This window comes from Amblyraja radiata, chromosome 20 (assembly GCF_010909765.2).
Source record: "Amblyraja radiata isolate CabotCenter1 chromosome 20, sAmbRad1.1.pri, whole genome shotgun sequence".
NCBI lineage: Eukaryota > Metazoa > Chordata > Chondrichthyes > Rajiformes > Rajidae > Amblyraja > Amblyraja radiata.
This window is the reverse complement of record NC_045975.1, coordinates 33,065,676-33,088,207: the sequence shown is the minus strand read 5'-3', so window position 1 is coordinate 33,088,207 and position 22,532 is coordinate 33,065,676. Positions and strand designations below refer to the sequence as shown.

At 43.1% G+C, this 22,532-nt stretch overlaps 1 protein-coding gene across 3 annotated transcripts in view; it reads left to right on the top strand.

Moving 5' to 3' along the window:
* creb3l1 (cAMP responsive element binding protein 3 like 1) overlaps positions 1-22,532 on the top strand; it is a 140,412-nt gene that overhangs the window by 74,440 nt on the left and 43,440 nt on the right. For all 3 annotated transcript variants that reach the window (XM_033039215.1, XM_033039214.1, XM_033039213.1), the window contains exon 2: positions 2,439-2,646. In XM_033039215.1, the coding sequence (XP_032895106.1) occupies positions 2,439-2,646 (208 nt within the window). The remainder of the gene's footprint in view (positions 1-2,438; positions 2,647-22,532) is intronic.

Here is a 22,532-nt window from a genome sequence, read left to right as displayed (position 1 = left end):
TGTGTCTGTGTGACTGAGTGTGTGTGTTTGTGTGTATGCGTCTGTGTGTGTGCGTGCATGGCCGGCCTTAGGGGCTTTAAACGGTTTAGAGATGTTTAGAGGGCTTCAGATGGGTTCAGGTGTGTTTACAATTGTTTAGAGGGGAATAGAGGGAAATAGGGGGGCTAGAGGGGGTTTAGAGGTGTTCAGAGGGTCCCAGAGGGGTTTAGAGACGTTATAAGCCCCCCGTGAAAATTTGTATTTCTCTGAAATTGAAGATAGACATAAAGCTGGAGTAACTCAGCAGACAGGCAGCGCAGCGACTCTGAAGAGAAGACCCTTCTTCAGACCGAACTGAACTCGCGTCGGTGAGAGTACTTGTGATTGTCTGAAGAAGGGTCTCGACCAGAAACACAACCCTCTCCCCAGAGCCGCTGCCCGTCCCGCTGAGCCACCTTCAACTTCAGAGCCAAACAAAAAACACAGAGTGCTGGAGGAACTCAGCGGGCCAGGCGAATGCCTCACCAGCTGAGTTTCTCCAGCATTTTTGTCTACCGCTAAACATCAATGATTCTGGGAATGCTGAGGGGACAGGGTGATAGAGAGGGAGTAGGAGAGCTAGAGAGAGACGAGACGGGGAGCGGGAGAGAGAGCGCGAGAGAAAGAGGGAGGGAGGGAGTGAGCAAAAGACATAGAGACACAACGTGGGTCGGTAGGTGAATGACTAACCTGCACACCAGGAAGAAGCCCCTTCTCGCGGTCCGGGGCCCTCACTCATGATGGTGAGTTAAATGAAATTCTCAACGTGTCATCGATCTACATTCCTCAGTAATGTAATTGTGTTTTAAACAAGTATTAATGACGCCGCGTGAATTTTATTCAAAGGAACACGGCGTCATTAAATGAGTCTGAAGAAGGGGTTCGGCCCGAAACGTCGCCTATTTCCTTCGCTCCATAGATGCTGCTGCACCCGCTGAGTTTCCCCAGCAATTTTGTGTACCTTCAATATTCCAGCATCTGCAGTTCCCTTTTGAACACGGCGTCATTAATACTTGTTCAAAACACTATAACATTTACTGAGGAATGTGGATAGATGCAGTTTCATGACATCGCATAACAAGGTGTTAACTACTTACCGTTAAGAAGTGCTAACAGCACTAGTTAACAAATCGTTTGTGTATGATGGCCATGCAGCGGTTGTTATGCATGTTCGTTTAAAAAAAATCCGGATGGCGAATTAAAAAAAATCTTTATTTAACAAAGAGAATTCGTATTTCCGTACGAAATACTGAACATTAGTGCGGGGCCCCCATTAGGCGCGGGGCCCAATTGGGAGCAATCTGTCAAATCGGCTTAACGCCGGCCCTGGTGTGCAGTCATGCTGCTTAATCAGGTTGCATGCAGTATCACTGTTCAAATAAGGGTCTCTGTTAATCAAGGCACAAGAGATTGCAGATGCTGGAATCAATAATAAACTGCTGGAAGAACTCAGCCATCAATAGCAGCAGCTGCGGAGACCTCAGTACAACACTATTTAATTGGGCTGTTTGCAAATTCACTTTTTAAATCAGGGGCCTGTATTCAGTACACTGTTTAATCAAACAGTACACAGTAATGCTTTGATCAGTGGACACTGTTCAGTAACGGTGTTGAATCAGGGATTCACTGTTTAACAACTGTTTAATCAGAAGTCTTTGTTCAGAACACTGCTTAATTGGGTCATTTGCCACTGTTACATATTGCTGTTTAATTGGATTGTATATAGTAAATCAGTTTAATTCAGCTGTGTACAGTAACTCGTTGTATTCAGGAAAAGACTGTATTATAAATAAAGACTGCATGCATTGACACTGGATGCTCTGCTGTCACATTGTTTATTCAAACCATTCACAGTAACATTGGTTAATCTGGCTGCTGCAACAGGGCTTAATCAGAAGTCACTCCTCTGTAATTATTTAATTGGGCCCGATGCAGTAACACTTTAAACAGGCTGTTTAATCGTGCCGTATGCAGTGATGCTGTTTAAGTGGGTGAGGGTCACCATTTATTACTGCTGTTTAATTAGGGGATGCACTGTTCAATTAAGTGAGAGTTGTGCCATATTTTATTCATTTAGTTTAGAGATACAGCGTGGAAACAGGCCCTTCGGCCCACCGAGTCCGCACCGACCAGCGATCCCCAGCATCAACACTATCCTACACACACTAGGAACAATTTACATTTATACCAAGCCAATTAACCTACAAACCTGTAGGTCTTTGGAGTACATGTGCAATTTATTACAGTAATATGCAGCAATACTATTTAGCCAGGGGTCTCTGTTCTGTAACACTAAGCAAGTCAGGTGTACAATACAGTTGAATCAGGCAATATGCATAATGCAGATTTATTGGGCCATATGTATTTACATTGTTTAATCGAGCTATATGCAGTAACACCATTCCTCTTTATCCACGCAGCATTTTTCAGAAAACCTGGATGACTTCTCCAATGAGCTGTTCAGTAGTTTCTTTGATGACCCGCTGCTGGTTGAGAGGAACTCTTTACTGGACATGGAGCTCGATCCAGCCACGCCAGCCATCCAGGCAGAGCACAGTTATTCTCTAAGTGGAGACTCTGCCCCACAAAGTCCACTCATGCCAATCAAGATGGACGAATTTAGCAAAGGTAAGAAAGGCTGCTCGTGGGATGTGGAGGAGAGAGGAGACTTTGCCAATTATCTGCATATGTGTGTTGCCGAACCTGTGTTCTGCCAGATTGTGTGTTTGGGAATAAAAAATTATGAACGAGAATTAATTAGGCACTCACTATACAGGAGAGAAGGTTAATATCACACACACTCCATTGGAGAGCGAGCTGGTATCATACACATTGTACAGATGTGAGTTTACATCGCACACTGTACAGGAGAGGGGGTTAATAGCTCACACATTACAATAGAGAGTTAATATCAGATGCATGATAAGAGAGAGTGTTAATATCATACCAAGGGGGTGAATGCTACACATTGTACAAGAGAGGCATTTGGTAGTGCATTGTACAATGTGTGAGATATTTCCTCTGTCCAATGCAATGTGTGTCACATTCACTCTCTCCTGCATCGTGTGTATTCACCCTTTATCCTGTGTTATTTGCGTAATATTCACTCTCCCACTCTCGTTCTTGTACTGTGTGAGGATCATACATTCTCCTGTACTCTGTGTATGATGTTTATTCTCTGTATGAAACAATCTATATGATATTCACCTCGTGTTTGGTATCCATTCTCTCAATGTCACTCGTCTTTCCTGTTCTAATTGGTGTGATATTTGTTCCCTTTCTTGCAGTATTATATCTGGCAGGGTCCATTTGGAAGCTAACGACTGTAAATCTGTGGCTTGTACATCAGAAGTGCATGTCTTCCAGAGTCTTGTGAGGCTCTTTCTGGTGCTGCTTAGTTCCTGTCATGTGCAGCACACCTTTAATATTTGCCTTTCAGTCCAGTGATGTTTTGTTAATGAAATTGCCAACCCATGGAATTATTCTCAGTGACCACCAGCATACATTGTTTTGCTGATTTAGCCATTTGCTTGTGTTAAACTGATATGGATATCACTTTAACAGAAGGGGTTCTCCTGTTGAACCTTGCAGCGTTGAGGATTGTGATGAGGAGGATCAGTCTTGGAAATAACTGTAAACTTGATTTGTTTTGTGGTTTTTGCACCGTCTGATTCACTGAATGGAAACAGATGAAGCTTTTGGGCTAGCTTTCAGCGATTATTCATTCAGAGTCAGCTTTCTCCATTAACCCTTCACAGTTATGCTGGATTTATGATTGGTATTTTTTATTTTCCCAACTTTAAGGCTGTTGCCCGTCCCCTGCTATTTTGAAGGGGGATCCCTAACATCATCATGTAACCCTTTGGCCTTAATGAGCTGGGATAGAATGATCTGCTGCCTCTCACTTATTCTCAAGGGATTGTTTTTTTTACCAAACATAAATTTAATCAATTATTACAAGAATAATATATGCAATACCAACAAACCAACCACCATAGTACAAATATTCTTAAATAACAAATATACTATTGAACAACCATGTTACAATCCTTGTCAAGGATACATTCTACCCCCCGAGGTGCCCAGAGGTCCCAGAAATCCTCCAGGGTGCACGTGGACAGCGAGTAGCCCCTCTCTACAACAACCCGTGCGCAGACGTAATCCCGGAAAAGGGACAGGCAGCTGCCTCAGATATTTGCAAGGTATATAACCATGCTCAGATATTTCACTCGTGCAATGAAATCTTGGTACAGGTGCACAACCTTTTATCCGGAGTTCAGGAAACCGAAATGCTCCGAAAACCGGACTTTTTTCCAGGATGTCGTCTGCACACCAAAGCTCGCGTTTGGCACCAAACTTGACCCGAAACGGCCCACGGTCAACCCAGGTCTGTACTACTGTAGTGGCTGCCTCCTCCCCGGAGACCGGGGAGACACTTAAACATCTGTAAATCATTGCTTAAATGTTAGTCAGTTAGTTTGGAGGGCTTTTATGTGAAGGGGGGGGGGGGGGGGGGTGAAGGGGGAAACTTTAATTCTTAGTCCCCTACCTGGTCGGAGAGGCGGGGAGCGGGCAATGCCTTACCGGGTCGCCGTGCAGTAAGCTCCGGAGCGCTTTGGCCGCCGACTCCCAACATCGCGGAGCTAGGGCTGAGGGCGTCCGGCCGCGGACGGCGCCGGTTGTAGCTCTGACCCCGGCAACTCTACCCCTTGCTGCACGGCGCTCCAAATCCAGCGCCACCCGCAGCCGGACGCCTGCAGCCCCAGCTCCACGATGTTGTGTGTCGGCGGCCACAGCGCTCCGGAGCTTACCGCACGGCGACCCGGTAATGGATGATTCCCCGGTCTCCGGGGAGGAGGCAGCTGCTCCAGACTTTTCAACCTACCTAATCTACGCTAAAAATCTTCCATTCCGAATTCCGAAAAATTCCGAAATCCGAGAAGTGTCTGGTCCCAAGGCTTTCGGATAAAAGGTTGTGCACCTGTACTGTAAGTGCAGCATATAAATACTAATGTAAAGCTAGATCACGTGAAGCACACCTCATAATGAACCTTCCCGAAAGCTAAAACAGCACTTCTGATCACACAGGTGTCTATATTGTATTGCCATAATGTAGCCTAGTCAGATTTACTCAGCATTACCTTTGAAAAATATTGCAAAACCTGAGCAATGAAACTGCAATGAAAGGATTTGGAGACCACCACTCATTTACATCAGCCATGTTAACTGATCTAAGAAGCTAAGATGATCATTTGAACTGTTAGAGTAATGGAATTCCTTTGCTCAGCTTCACTACTCCATCTCATTCTCTTGTCCTTTGTACAAGTCATGCATGCCCATTGATTCTAATCGTATCATTCCCAGACAGTAGATAAACATTTTCAAATGACTGTAGTTTTTTTTTTCCCCAAACCCACAGTGGGCGAGACCTGAACTCGCCCACCCACACGAGAGAGATGTAGGTTACAAACTGATTTGAACCCCATGTCTGCCTCTGATCATCAAAGGATTTTCACACATGAGCAATGCAGACCAAGGTCACGGTGACCCCTTGCAAATTGGTTGCTGTGTCAGACGCCAGTCATCTCTTCAAAACACAGAAAGACGTTAAAACATGAACCTTCTGTGCATTTTTTGTTCCGGTTTTTCTCCCTTCCAGAGCTACTTTAGCTTGCAATGTTGTTTCTCAGCTTGATCGAGAACTCTGACTGGGGATATATTTGGTGGAATAAACACAGGATACCCCGTCCTCTTCCAAATTCCAGCCATTCTGCCCAAAACACTGGTTTAATAGGTGACATGCTGGTGAAGCATTGATTTCCTGACACAGGAATCTCATCCTCATCCACAATGTCTTCTTGTCTTCAGCCAGTCAGAAAGTGGATAGCCTTTCTCCAGCCATTCAGAAATGGATAGACTTTCCTTCACCCGACTGGAGATGATTGACTGTGAGCCAAATAGCCTTATTTTAAACGAATAAATCACAAGTGAAGGAGCACATTAATTTTTTTCACTCAAAATGATGAAAGAGGAGTCCAAGAGATTAACTCCAGGAGAATCCAGCACAATTCTGGAGGGTCATATAAACACCCTGTTCTGCCTCAAAATTACCTGCTTCATAAATGCTTTGGCCACCTCTGTGACAGGCTGTGATATTAAGGGAGCAACCAGACAAGGCAAATGAAGCACATCCCCTCTCTTGCCAAAAATCAGCATCATCAAAGGGAAGTCCAGGCTGTGGGCCAAGAACATCATGCACAGAGCCACAGATTGGAAAGCTTGGAGTTTGATATATTTTTCCATGGAGTGTTTGCATTAGTCACATAAATTGGATCCAGGCACATGGGCCGCCTTGCTGCCCAGGAGCCAGTCCTGGTGATGGCACAGTCATTAAAACAGTGAAACCCCTCCTTTCGTTATCCACTCCAGGAAACAGTTAACAATAAAGAACAGCTGCACTTTAGTTAACCTTAACCTGTAGCAACCAGGATGTGCAAGAGACCAGACCAGGAAGCAGCTCCTTAAAGCCATCCATCCTCCTTAGCCCCTCACTGCCTAGGGTGCATTTCTGCGGAAAATGCGTCCTGCTTTAAGAAACAGTCTCGCGTAAGTTCTGCCACAGTGAACCGTGACTTGCCATGCAATTAATTTATATTCAAAATAAATACCTAAAATGCACAAAACCTACAGTACAAAAACAGAAGGTTCAGCTCAATGTAGTTGTACTCGGTTTTACCCTCTCAACTTATCCCTGTATTCATGTGCTCATGCAGCAATGCTCTTTGCTTCAACTACTTCTCGTGGTCTTGAGTTCCAAATTCCAGTGACTCTCTGGGTGTTGAGGTTTCCTTGGAATTCCTTGCTACATATGTTAGAGACCTTTAGTTTGGATTGCACACTTTCAAAAGTGCAGAAAAGCAGTATGTATTTTTTTTAATTAAAAGAAGATATTATATAACTAATCTTCAGCAGATGAATAACCTGAGGTGGTTCTATGTATCCGTTGGGTACCGTTCAAGAATCAGTTCCCCATATCATATTTCATACAAAAGAAGTGATTCAGCCCATTGAGTGCATGTTGATTTTCAGAACAATCCAACCTGTCCCATTCCTATTTAGAAACATAGAAAATAGGTGCAGGAGTAGGCCATTCAGCCCTTCGAGCCAGCAGAGCCATGATCATGGCTGATCATCCAAAATCAGTACCCCGTTCCGACTTTTTCCCCATATTCCCATAACCCTAAGAACTAAATCTAACTCTCTTCCCTTTAATCTTTTCTCTCTCACATGAATATAAACCTACCGCCCATGTATATTAGGGCAGTTACCGAGTCAGTTAACTTATCCTGCATCTCACTGAGGTGTGAGATAAAACTGGGGAACCCCAGAGAATTCCAAGTTTAGGTTTATTATTATTACATGTACCAAGGTAGAGTAAATAACGTTGTTCCTGCTTGCTATCCAAACAGATATACCTTGCATACATGCAATCAGTTCAAACATAAGTGTAATAAATGGAGAAGATAGTTCTCAGCATTACAGCATATTGTAGCAGGGTCTGGCAGCATACGCTTTCAAGCTTCTGTACATTCTGCCAGAAGGGAGCAGGGAGACGAAGGAACGACGGGTGTGGGACAAGTCTTTGATTAGGTTGGCTGCTTTTCTGAAGCAGCATGAAGTATGGGGTGATGTTGATGATGGGAGGTCTGGCCTGTGTGATGAGGACATGGCCAGGGACTCCATCCAGCCCAGTTGCATTCCATGGATTCACGCTCAGGAAAGCTGATCTTGCATCTGCCTCGGTAACCGTTGGTATGGGTGCATCAGAGACTGGAGGGGCCACAGGAGTGGTCACAGGGCCTGAGGCCAAGATCAGACACATGCCATTGGAGCTCTGAGGCAGCTGCAGTACCTATAGCCCCACCAGGCAGGGTAATTTAGTAGTACCATTAGGTGTTGTCATGGTGCAGGCAGTCTTGTGTATTGCAATAGTAATGGCGGACAATGTATTGCAACTTGGAGCAAAGTATTACTGTGGTGATGGTGTGCTGTTAGCTGTGGCAGAGACAGAGGGTTGGCAGTAGATGGATGATGCAGATGTTGCCCTGATACAGACAGCTATGGATTCAAATTCCAATCCTTCGATGCCAGCACAGAGCATGCACTCCAAGATGATACTATCAGGTAAAAATATCTTCCACATAGCAGCTGAGGTAAATCCTATTATGCTGTTCTGAAGCAAGCAAAGGTGCCTCAGCCAAGGTGCGTTCTCAATTGATATCACTAAAACCCCTGCTCGTTGTGGTTGTACACAAACTGACTGCTGTGTATCTTGCAATCCAGCAACGACAACACTATAAAAGTACCTCATTGATCACAAAGGGGCATTGAGACATCCTGAAGCTGTTGGAGGCGCATTATAACTACAAGTCTTCCAGATTGAGATATATATTCTTGGAATCAGGCAGTTATTATATCAGTTATAATATCATGGCAGTGAGGTGCATTTACAATGTGCACGAGCAATGTGTTGAAGTTCCAGTGATCGATGCTGGTTATGACTATGCAGTGATGCTCAGCAGTGCATTGTAATAATAGTGGCACAGTAAAAGTGTGATGTGGCATCAACACTTTCTTGACGGCCAACAAAATGTCGACAGTTTACAGATGTCTTTGTGGAGCAACATAACAGAGACAGAGTCGCAACATCTTCACCGGGAGCGCTCATTGCATGTTTCATCTCAGCTTTTTGCTGGGATCTCCACCGACTGACAGTGTCCTCGACTATAGTGCAGAAAACCTGGGCTCCAGATAAGCTGCACTTCAAGCCAAGCTATTCCAGCACAGTTGTGATACTGGCATCTATCTGATTAATGACACGTACAAATAGAGATAAGACACTTCCATAGTAATGGTGGGCAGAACCAGAGGATGATGTATCTCCAGGTTGCCAGGAGCATTGGTCATATATGTCATATAGAATTGGAGTAGAATTAGGCCATTCGGCCCATCAAGACTACTCCGTCATTCAATCATGGCTGATCTATCTCTCCCCGCAAACTCCATTCTCCTGCCTTCTCCCCATAACCTTTGATACCTGTACTAATCAAGAATATATCTATAGGGGCTGTCCCACTGTATGAGCTAATTCAAGAGTTCTCCCGAGTTTCCCCTGATTCGAACTCGGAGAATTACGGTAATAGCCGCTCGTAGGTACTCGGGGCTCTCGTGGACATTTATCAACATGTTGAAAAATCTTCACGAGTCTTCACGAGCTTACCGCGTTTCCCGAGTCCCTGCCGTTAGTGTTACGAGCCGCTAAGAGACGTCCCGAGCTCCGACGTAACCGCTACGTACATTCTACGTGCTTACCACGAGTTTGATTTATTTTTAAACTCGGGAGAGCTCTTGAATTACCTCGTACAGTGGGACAGGCCCTTATCTCTGCCTTAAAAATATCCACTGACTTAGCCGCCACAACCTTCTGTGGCAAACAATTCCACAGATTCACCACCCTCTGACTAAATAAACTTCTCCTCATCTCCTTCCTAAAAGAACATTCTTTAATTCTGAGGCTATGACCTCTAGTCCTAGACTCTCCCACTAGTGTAAACATCCTCTCCACATCCACGCTATCCAGGCCTTTCACTAACTGTATGTTTCAATGAGGTCCCACCTCATTCTTCTAAACACCAGCGAGTACAGGCCCATTGCCAAAAAAATTCTCATCATAGGTTAACCTACTCATTCCTGGGATCATTCGTGTAAACTTCCTTTGGACCCTCTCCAGAGCCAGCACATCCTTCCTCAGAAATGGTGCCCAAAATATTCCAAATGCTGCCTAACCAGCGCTTTATAGAGCCTCAACAATATATCCCTGGTTTTGTATACAAACCCTCTTGAAATAAATGCTAGCATTAAGTTTGCTTTCTTTGCTACCGATTTAACGTCCAGATTGACTTTTCGGGAATCCTGCACCAGCACTCTCCCAAGTTCCTCTGCACCTCCGATTTCTGAATTCTCACCCCATTTAGAAAATAGTCTACGCCTTTATTCCTACTACCAAAATACACAACTCAACCCTTTGCCACACTATATTCCATCTGCCATTTCTCTGCCCACTCCCAACTTGTCCGTCTTTCTGCAGAGTCCCTACTTTCTCTACACTACCTCCCACTCCACCTTTTTTATGTATCATCCGCAAATTTTGCCAAAAAGCCTTCAATCCCCTCATCTAAATCATTAATGTATGATGTGAAGTGTAGCGGCCCCAGCACCGACCCTTGTGGAACTCCACTCGTCACTGGCAGCCAACCAGAAAAAGCCCCCTTTATTGCCACACTTTCTCTTCTGCCATCCAGCCAACCTGCTATCCATTCTAGTATCTGCCCTTCGATACTGTAGGCTCTCATCTTCCTAAGCAGCCTAACGTGTGGCACCTTACCAAAGGCTTTCTGAAAATCTAAGTAAACAACTTCTACTGACTCTCCTTTGTCTGTCCTGATATTTACTTCCGCATTGCATGAGGAATTCCATCCAACAACTCCAAATAATGATTCAATTTTACTTTATTGGCACATGTACCTAGGTACTGTGAAATGCTTTGTGTTTGCATATAACCTGGTAAAAAAATCATACAACAGACCTCACCTGGGCAGTACACAAGAATCACCACATTTTTGACGCTGATAAAGTTACAAAAGTATTGAATAAAACCAGTACTGTCCTGTCGATGAGTGGCCTAACTGCATAAGAGTAATGTTGTACATGTTTTTGGGTGCCTTCGCACCTGTCAGCAAATTCATTTCCACATTTCTGGACAGGATTTCTAATTCAAAAATTTTCGTTTAATTAGGCCAACATTTCATAAAAAGAAAAACAGTTGTTCAACAGGCAAAATTCACCTACAATAAAATTTTCAATGTGACTGGTTTGACAAACAACATTTTTTATTTGCTGACAGAGTGATATTTCACTAACCCTCTTTCCTGTGATATTGTATTGTTTAAGTGGCCAACAGTCCAACTGCATTCTCTTGGTCTTCAGTGAGATTGCTGACCTCCTCCAACCTCAAATACAATTGGAGTCTTTGTCCATGGAGATCACTTTTAGTTTACTAACTTCAGGATTATTCCAGGCCACGCCAACATCTGTTGCTTATTCTAAATGTAGAAGTCACCCAAATCTTGTTCAACCCTTAGAATCAGCTAGACTGCACTGGGAACTTGACCATTCGCCCTCCCTTCATGGTTATATCTATTTATTCTGTAGCAACACTCCCCTGTGTAGGAAGGAACTGCAGATGGTGGTTTACAGGGGATATGGACAAGCTGAGCAAGTGACAACATTGAGAGTGAAATACAATGTGGAGGAATGTGGAATTATTCATGATAATGCACATACAGAAAAGCAGACTATTTGTTAACTGATCAAAGATTAGGTGACACTGAAGCTCAAAGGGACTGCTTGCACAGTAGTTGCTTCAGGGCAACATGCAGTTGCAGCTTGTGATTAAGGGTATAAACGGAATGTAAGCTGATATTACGAGAGGATTTACAATTGCTTAGGGCCTTGGTGAGTGTGTGTGGAGTATTACTGTATGTATAAATATGGTCTCCTTACTGAAAGATAGCTGTAATTTGCTATAGGGAGAATTTAACACACATTCACAAGCCTGATTCCGGGAAATAACAGGCTTGTTGTATGACAAGAGATTAAATAGATAGACCTGTCGAGAAGAATGAGAGATCTCAATAAAACATACAATGTTCTTAAAAGGCACCAGGTTAAGATGTTTCCTGTGAATGAAGAACATGGGACCATGGGTTACAGCTTCATTATAAGGGGAGGACTATTTAGGTCTGCAATTATTTTTTTCACTCAGAAGGTGATGAACCTTTGAGTTTTCTACCAACAGGCCTGCGGTGTCTCAATTGTGTAGAAGATCAGCTATGTTCTTTAGAAAATGGCAGAGCACATTCAAAGGACAAGGTGACCTACTCCCTGCTCCGATTTCTAATGTTCTTGTTGCATTTGATTACTTACCAAAATATATGAATGCGCTGTATGTTGATGGATGTTTTCAGTATAGTTTATCAGAGCTTGTGTTAAGGTGATTTCTCAGCTTCTGATTTCTATCAGACCATAGAGGTCAGGGAGAACTATAATTAAAGAGACTTGACCTTCTTCAAGCCTTTGGCATGGTTCAGAAGGTGCTAAAGCTAACTAACCTTTCTGTGTGTAAAATACTTTTTCTTGATGTGGGTGATGATGGCAGGACCACGTTTATTATTTTTTCTGATTGTCTAAATCCCATCACTCCATTTCCCAAGTCTAGTTTAATAATCTTTGCAGCTATTGGTTTCATCAAAAGTTTGAGTCATCCATTGTACTATCTCCTCATGTAGGTCAGTGGCAAGTTTTATGTGATAATACTCTTGTAAAATGTCTTGGGATCCTTTATTGCTTTGAAGGTGCTATGTAAATACCTTGTTGTTGAACTTCAGAGATGGGATGGGCCTGTTCTTTGATAGATTCAAAATGATGGAGTAACTCAGCGGGGCAGGCAAAGAGAAAAGGAATAGGTGACGTTTCGGGCCGAGACCCTTCTTCGGACTGAGAGTCAGGGGAGAGGGAAACTGATATGCTGCAGTTTTTGGACTGCAACCAAATATATTAGGCTTCAAGGTATATCAACGATTGACACCTCCCTTTGAGTCAAAAGTGAAATTATTGATTGAAATGTGCCAAATTATAGATTATTTCCACAGCTATGCAGTAATATCTTCATAAATGCTTGGTTCATTAGTTTATGTGGCTCTTTGCTTCCATAAAGCAGATCAGAACTCCATGGATATTTTCAAAGCACCAACATCAGGGCAACATTAAGCACAAACTGGGATGAGGAGGGCCTTACCAATTTTTAGGTGAAACTTGCATTGTCACAGAGTGATACAGTGTCGAAATAGGCCCTTTGGCCCAACTTGCCCACACCGGCCAACAATGTCCCAGCTACACAAGTTCCACTTGCCTGCGCTTAGTCCATATCCCTCCAAACCTGCCCTATCCATGTACCTGTCTAACTGTTTCTTAAAAGATGGGATAGTCCCAGCTTCAACTATCTCCTCTGGCAGCTTGTTCCATATACCCACCAACCTTTGTGTGAAAAAAATTACCCCTCGGATTCCTATTAAATCTTTTCCCCTTCACCTTGAACCTGTGTCCCTGGTCCTCGATTCCCCTACTCTGGCCAAGGGACTCTGTGCATCTACCCGATCTATTCCTCTCATGTTCTACATATGGGGTATTTGGCCAACTGCAACAAGAGAAATTAGAAGATTTATACACAGGATGCCTGGGGTGTTTATATACAACTGGCTTCAGTCAAGGCTAAGTGATCGTACATGGGAGCGTGATTCAAAATGCACCATTCGCCCTTTAGTGTGTTCCTGCGTTCAATTAGATCATGGACAGTCTGTTCCTCGACTCTATTCACTTAATTTTTTTTATCCTAACCTAAATGGCCGAGCAGGCACAGCCTTTTGGGAGCATTTCTGCTGCATTTTATGTGGGGGAAAAACTGCTCATGGGAATGAAAATGTCAGCACCAGGCATCTCTGTTGGGAACTATTAAAGAATAAAGTTACAGATCAAACACACTGTAAAACAGTTAGATAAGCACTAATGAGGCCACCTAGCACCAAGGACACTAATTGATTATCAGTAATAAGCCTGTTAGCCTGGCATGAGGGCCAGTAGATTGCTGTGGAGAGTGGAAGTGTTTAAAGGATTGCAGCAACACTGGAATATGACCACTTTCATGTGATGTAGAATACATTTATAATGTAAAACGTTCCAGGACTGTGGCTTTCATTCAATCTGCTATTCTCATTCTCGGAGATCGGAGTGAAGATTCTCATTCTCATCTTGTTCACTGTTGCTTGGCAACCCTGATTCCCATCTACCCCTAACCCATAATGTATTCCAACCTCCCACCCCAATTATAACTTTAACCATATCCAAACTACCTCCTAACCCATTAGTCTATTCCTATTTCAAATCCTAACACTAATCCCCACACCGCCGCTCATTGCTGACCCTGACTCTATCTTACTCAGAACTTTAACTTTATCCCCCCGCCCACTGCTTAACCCTTTCCTAAATCCCACTCCTAACCCTAATTCCCTCAACACTTCTCATCCTTAACTGTGATTACATCCTACTCACAATCTTAAGGCCTGCTGTAGCCCACCTCTCATCCTTAACTCCTCCACCCCATCCATTAAACTATAGGCCATTTCTACCTTTAACCTTAATCTCCACCCTTATTAACCTTAATCTCGCCACAACAGCCACCCTAATGCCCTCGTAAAATTGACACCACCCCCACCTCACCACCTTTATCCTTTACTCCCATCGTAATACTATTTCCTCAACCTTCTACCCTTAGTTCTCAACCTAACCAAACTATCTATCTTTATCTTTCACCCTACTTCCATGCCTACCTTCTAGCCCGTCTTGAGACATACCAGTCCTGCACACCATCCCCCCCAATCTTCCTTATAAACATGTGTAGGAAGGAACTGCAGATGGTTCAATGATGCGTTATTGTCATGTGTACTGAGGTGACATTTTGTAATTTGATTTGCCATAGTCATACAAAACAAAGCAACAAGAATACATAACTGCATAAAGGTTAACATAGACTTAAACAGCCACTACAGTGGCGTGTGAGAATCCCCAGGGCACACAGCATAAGTGGAGACCCACAGCCATCAGTTCAATTTCCGGGCCTTCGCCATGATGCTCCTTCACCGTGATGTGACCAGAGTTGTACCGACCGCTGTCACTCTCTCTGCAGTCCCTGTCCCCCCGAACAGTCAGAAAGCCGTCCACACTTGCACAAGACTCCGGGATGTCCTCATGGAGCCATGTCTCTGCAAACATTGAGATCACTGCACTCACGGCACTCCCTCCTAGTCCTCACCAGTGTAGGCCACACGTCCATCTTGTTTTTTCAGCGACCTCATATTCCCCACTGTGATGGAAGACAAATAACTTATAACTTCTTTTCTCCCGCTGTCGGGGCAATCGAAACACCCGCAGTCGACGATCGAAGCCCCCACTTCGGGGCGATTGAGGCTCCTATGATTGGGGAGGTCGAAGCTCCTGTGGTTGGAGCTCCCGAAGTCGATCCCTAACAAAGGGACCGCCAGCTCCACGATGTTAGACCGCAGTATGGACGGAAATACAATACGGAAAAAGTCGCATCTCCGTTGGGGAAGAGACAAAAAAAGTTTCCCCCACCCCTACATAAAACCAAAACTAAAACACACAATTAAAACAAATAAAAAAAGACTAAAAACAACAAAAGAAGAAAGGGACGAGACAGGCTGTTGGCGAGGCTGCCATGTACGGCGCCACCTGGTGGATAAGATGCTGGTTTACACCGAAGAAAGACACAAAATGCTGGAGGTACTCAGTGGGACCAGCAGCATCTCTGGTTAGAATGAACGGGTGACCCGTCTGAAGAAGGGTCTCGGCCCGAAACGGCACCCATTCCATCTATCCAGAAATGCTAACTGTCCTGCTGAGTTACTCTAGCATTTTGTGTCTATCATCTATAACCATTGTGGCTACCCCTTCTCAAACATCATGCACCTCTGATAACCTGCACCAATAAATAGAATTACAAAAGCTGCTGGCAGCTGCTTCCTTCAGGATGCAATAATTGACTCACCTGCAAGTTTTCCTGAGAATAAAAAAGTTGAATTAAAGAGAGTTGTTGGTCATTTAAATACTGATTTAAATGCACACGAGTGGCACTTCCTGCTCAAATGAACAGTATCCTGTTAAGAGTCCTGATTAATGAAATTCAGCAACTGGAATGAAGGTACAAGATTGCAGATTAGTCATCTGAGAAAGTAGCTCTGTGTCTGTTTGACCGTCAACCATGTGCATGGTCAGCACTAGATTTTCGCAAACAGCCACACTAAACTAAAAAAAAAAGTACTTGCCCTTATTTCATGACATCAAGACATGTATAAGATCTTGATATCCAGGTACAATTCCTGATGTATTCATCTCTTTCACTGGCAACTTTTACAGCTGAGCAGACTCCAGGATGAGCTTTCAATCAATTACACAAGCCCATGCCTTCTGTTTCCATCTCTTAACACCGCATGGTTCAGCTCAGCTTATAGGATGTCCGGCACTTATTGAGTTCAGCTGATCCAATGCTAGGCTTCTTCATTCCTGAAACAAATCCGTCCACACTCATCTACAGGTCCTCCCCTGATTATGGCATGTTTCCATTCCCGATAACCATTTGCTACCATAAATGCAGGTTAGAAATATGACTGCGTACCAAATTCCCACACGGCCAGAAGATGCCTACAGAGGTGGGTTTTCTTATTGGGAAAGATAATCTTCAGAAGTGCTTTCAATCACTTTTTGTTGTAATCAATATTAGCGCTGATGTTAATAAATTTAAGCCGTGTATCTTGGGCTAGTAATAATATTATTTTAAAAGATATAACTGTAGACAAGGTTTTTACATGATATTGATGGTTATAATATTGCTGCTGGCAGTGTGTCTCTAGGTAGGATTTGCAAATGAACATCAACATGGTAATTGGAATGTATTCTTCATGTTTCGATGTGGCAAAAATCAAGCTAGTGTTAAGAAAAGTCACCTGCAGCAGCCTTCAAACCAATCCTGTTAATCTCTCAAACATGTGTACATACATACAGGATGTACAAAAGTCAGGCATTCTTAAACTAGGAATGACCTGTATCTAGTCTCTCAACATGTCCAATTCACCATCATCCAGTGTACGTTGACTGTTGATTTACAACATTTCAGTGCCTTTTTCCCCCCCTAAATCCCACCATGGCCTCACTGCTCTCAGTCTCTGTAAACTCCTGCAGCCAAATAAGCCATTGAGAGTTCAATGTTCCTCTAATTCTGGTGACTTTTCCCTCACACAATTTTAATGGCACCGACTTAGCAATCATGCTGATCAAGATGCTTCGATCCTTACCGCTGTAACATGCTCCTGGCATAATCAGGCTGCAGTATTTTCTGTAAGAAATTCTTTCTGTAAGAAATTTATCTATGATTGGGTTTCCCTCCTAATACCTGTGGAAATTTTAGTTTGAACTTTAAATTGCTCTGTTACATTAAATGAACTATAATGAATGAAAGTTGTTGCTGTTGTCTTAAAGGAAGAGTGATAGTCAAATTGTCATAGCACTGTTTGTGGGGATTTGCTGTATGATAATGACCTGATAATGCATTTTTATTAATATGAGTTGAAGAAGAAGCATCAGCCAGAATACTGAAAGGGACTCATGCCCTTAACAATACAATGCTATGGGATCTTTTACATCAATTTAATAGGAGAGGTTAATATCTCATCTGGAAAATAGTACTGCTGCAGAGATGCGAATGTTTGAGACACAGACTTCTGTCAGAGTCCATTGAAAATTTTCTGATTTTATTTTTAGGATTCAAGTCTACTTTTAAGAACCACGATTAGGTTTTCAAGAGAGAAAACAGTCCTTAAAAAAAGCAACATGATTTTTCATATAAGGGGCTCATTAGTATCACTGATTTGTGTTTCATAGCCCACTGAGTGGAAACTGCATCCAATCCACCTTTATAATGTTGCTATACTTTTCGCTGGATATATTGACCAAGGCAGAACACTGTGTTCCAAGTGTGATCTCATTTCAGCTTCATAGAGTGCCAGTGTTACTTCCTCTGGAGATTGGTGTTCTGTGGATCTACTTATACACCCAAGGCTCTATTTAACTTGGCAAATGCTAATATGTAGTGTGCCACTTTTGAAGTCTCAAGCACTGAGCACAGAGATCTTATGCCTGCTCATAATATGCCTGCTCATAGATTGAATCATCAAACTAAAGGCAAGAGGAAATGTCAACCCTTTAGAGACATCAGGGCATTTTGTTCAAATTGCTGGCCAGATCTACAATTTAGCCTAGTTGATTGAATGTGATAGAAAACATTATGATTTTAAATTCTCTTAATATTGGCCAAGGGACCAGGGGGATTCTCCTTCCATCCAATCCCATGGAATCTTGTAGCTTGACCTGAGAAGCTGGAGGGGGCCTCACTCTGAAGATGGTACCTCTGCCAAGGCCAGATCCCATGGTCCCTCGATTGCGTGCTGAAGCTGTTGTGTAGATTGAACCCAAAACATCAAGTCTACATCAAGTGATGCTGCCACCAAATAAGCTTGGATTAAAATTTTGTTACATGGTTGATCTTAGAAATTCCTCGGCCTCTCGAGAAATCCAATAAAAGTTCATGGTCCTACTGAAATATTGGAACATTGATTGCCCTTTTGCTTCAATTTGCACATTCTGCCATTGCTCTCAGTACCAAGGATGTTAGCTGGTAAGGACTGTACTCAGAGCCAGATGGGTGAAAAGATGCCTGGCCATTGGGTTTCAGGTTGGGTCAAGTCTTCAGATTGAGTTATCAGGTGGAGATGGATGGGTCTAAGGGGAGAAGGGTCAAATAACTTCCTCGGATGTTGCGCTGGTTCACTTGTGATCTGAAAGATATTTACATTTTGGGTCCTTGGGTTTAGGAACTGCCAGTGAGCAACAACTAGCAGTTTGGGGCTTATGGTTTTGGGAGATCAGTGAGTAGGGTTGACGACCATTTGAGAATTGTAATCTGTAATAGTGGCGGGCGTGAAGCAGCGTAGGCAAATAATTACATTAAGAGGAATTTACTTGAGATGAATTCCCACTGTCAGGCTGGGGTGTCTCAGGATTCCACTTACATTGGAGCTCGACTATACAAACTTGGTTGCGATGAGGAAGCCCCACGATACTCACCACCATATGAACTCATTTCTCTGCAAATCTCACGCAAAGGCTATAGAATCGTACTGTATGGCACATCAGTCCTTAAGTGTAATTTGCTAATCCAAGTGATGATCAAATTTGAACTAAGATTATCATAATTGCATTCTACTCTGGAAAATGGTTCTAATTCTCAAGAGCAATACACTGAAAAAATTGCCTAATCAATAGGCTTTTGATATTTGTGATAGCAACAATGATCATCTTGCATTCACATACTGACCCTTAGTTCTGATAGTAGTGTATTTAGGATACTAAAGACCCTCAGGTTTATTTTGATGATGCCCTCACACTTTTGCAGACCTGCTTGTAATATACTGCAGTCTGATTGTGTCCTGAGCACATTTATAGGCCATTGTGGAAACTCCATCAAGTTTCCATCTGATGGACAGAGTATGGTCCGTAAAAATAGTTCAAAGTATCGAACATTATTTAATATGAATCTCATGTGTACATATCTGATTCTTGGCTCATACATAACACCATTGTTTTCCATTTTTGTGTCTTTAACATATTCTGGGTGACAGATTGGTGACAGATGTGTCTCTTGTAATATTTTTAAATGCTAATAATCTAATGGATACTGAAAATTCTGCTTTTGGTGGTAAGGAGCACTCTCACTATAGTGACCAACAACAATGCTTAATGGACAAAAGACTGGTAATTTGTCTTCTTGCCGATGGGAAGATTTGCTGTGTTCTGAGTGGATAATCATTTACTTATCTCTGGTTTAACATAGCCTCTGAGACACTTCTGGGAGAATAAGGCAGTTTTTAGCCAGCCAAGGCTGCTTATTCGCCACCTCACTTCGCCACCCCCAACGTCCAAGATGGCAGGGGTGGAGGGTGAAGGGGGAATTTCGGCAGCTGTGAACGGTCCACAAATTCATCTCATCCTCGGAAAGCTTCCTATCGTTCCATGATCAACCTGGGAAGTGGGACATGACATCCCCAACATAAGGAAGTGGAGGGGATGGACAGTGCATTTGTAGTGACTGTGGGGTGTGGTATAGGTGGAGACGGCTGTAGAAGGCCCTACAGCAACCGGGTGAGCGAGTGAATGTTAGTGCAGCCGGTGACAGCTGCAAAGAGTAGCAGTGAAAGGAAATGATGGCATAACTCTGGAGTAGGCCATCCCCTACATCATTGATCCCCAGTGGCACCAGGCCTTAAAGAAGAAATCTTGCATCTCCTTGGGCAAGATCGAACTTTTCAGAGACTTGGAAGTTGTGGAAAGTGGGAACTTTCTGCATGCTTTTCCAGAAGAGGATCTATTTTGCTTGGACAGCTTACAACCCAGCGGTATGAATATTGATTTATCTAGCTTCACCCTTGCATCCCCTCTCTCTCTCTCCCCATCCCTTCCCCACCCAAGTTATTATATTAGGTTCAAAGTCGTCTTGTTGAGTCGCATTGTTTACAACTCGTTTTCACCATGCCCACAGCTAACAATGGCCTGTTCACATTATCATTGATACTTTTTTGCATATTCATTCATTCATTTGTTCTATAACTCCCTGTATCACCGTCGATATCTCTTCTTTCCCTTTCCCCTACTCTCAATCTGAATAAGGATCTCGGCCCGAAACATCACCTATTCCTTTTCTCCAGAGATGCTGTCCGACCCGCTGAGTTACTCCAACTTCTTGTGTCTATCTTCGGTTTAAACCAGTATCTGCAGTTCCTTCCTTCACATCTATTGTACTCGTGTATAGTATGATTTGATTGAATAGCATGCTGAACAAGTATTTCACTGTATCTGTACACATGACGATAAATAATCTAATCTAAATAAATATAAGTCCATATGTCAGCTGAATGATGATGATTGCTGGATGGAGTTGCACAATGCCAGCCAAAATCTCCTACACAACACCAGGGGACACAGTACCAAGTGTCCTCTTTGCCAACTTGCAAAACTGCTTTGGTTGACAAAGTAATAACCAACCTCCTTCACCCATTTATATTTCCTGTGCAACCCTGTTTCACTGGCAGCACTGCTATTATTCACTAATAACATTGTCAGTGATAATGCGAGTATAATAAACTACTAGACTACGTTGGACCAGTTGGGTCCCAGTCACACGGGAGGCCTGGTCCCCCCAACGCAACCCAGTCCCCAACACTGGAATGTGGGGTGGGGGGTGGGGGAGGTGAGGGAGTGGGGGAGGGGGGGGGTGCTGTGGGGGAGGGGGTGTGGGTGAGGGGGGTGCGTGGGGGACGGGGGGTGGGAGGGGGAAGGGGGGGGGTGGGGGAAGGGGTGGGGCTCGCACTCTGCTCACCCCGCACCTTCAGCTTTCGGCCTCATGCAGTAGATCCCGGTCCCACTCCAGCTTCACTCTGAGGCTTCCAGTTCAACTCAGCAGCTTCTGTGGCGACCAGCATGACCAGCCGGAAGCAGTCCACAGGCTGCACAAATCATAGCGCTATGGGAGATCGCTTTTGAGCAAGTTAAATACAAAGCAGACCGGAAGTGGTCAAGATGAGAGTTTTAGTAATAGTATAGATTTAAAACTGAGATACAGACCATTTGGTCAAATTGTTCATGTCTGCCTTGTGCTCCACATTAGCTGCACTGCCTGCCTCCCAACCCAATCATTCATTCTTCTAACTCTGTCAACATGTGCTACTATTAATCTTTCCCCAATTTGGAAACACAAAGCTGTCAACAACACCACATTTGTAAATGCAGATTCCAACAATTGTTGACAATTTGAAATAAAAGCAGAAAATGCTGTAAACTCACATGTCCATTTTTGAGGAAAGGTCCTGTCCACTTTGTCTTCTTCATCAAGTCATTACCAATTGATGTTCAATTTAATTTCTATCCCAGACTTTCTCTTTCTATAGATACTAACTGACCTGATAAGGGTTTTCAGCACTTTCTGCTTTTATTTAAATTGTATTTTCTTTATTATCTTCAACATAGCAAAATGTCCATGACCTTTCACAGGAATATTATCCAACAAATATGGCTTATGGACAATTGTTTAGCCAAAGGGCAGCACTGGGGCGCAGCGGTAGAGTTGCTGCCTCGCAGCACTTAGTGCCAGAGACCCGGATTCGATCCTAGCTGTGGATGCTGTCTGTTCGGAGTTGGTATATTCTCCCTGTGACCTACGTGGGTTTTCTGCGAGAACTTTGGTTTCCTCCTACACTCCAAAGATGTACAGATTCATAGGTTGATTTAGCTTGGTAAAAATGTAAAAATTGTCCTTAGTGTAGGATTTTTTTTTTTTTTTAATATTTTATTTTATTAGAAGTAAGTACAGTCATATGGCACCAAAGTGCCTAATATATATTTTCATAATACATTTTATGTACAACTTCTTTTTTTTTTTTGTTACATTGAAAAAAGATTAGAATAAGAAAAAGAAGTTAGATAGTAAAGGATAGAAAGATGTGAAATATATAGTGTGTGAAAAAAGAAAACGAGTAAATGAAGAAAGTTGAGAGTGTAGGAAAATTGTCCTTAGTGTAGGATAACGTTAATGTGTGGGGATTGCTGGTCGGGCCAAAGGGCCTGTTTCCGCGCTGTATCTTTTAAACTAAAAAAAACAAAAAGAGAGGCTTTATGGAATGTCGTAAAAGTAGAGAAGTGGTATGTTAAGGAAGGTA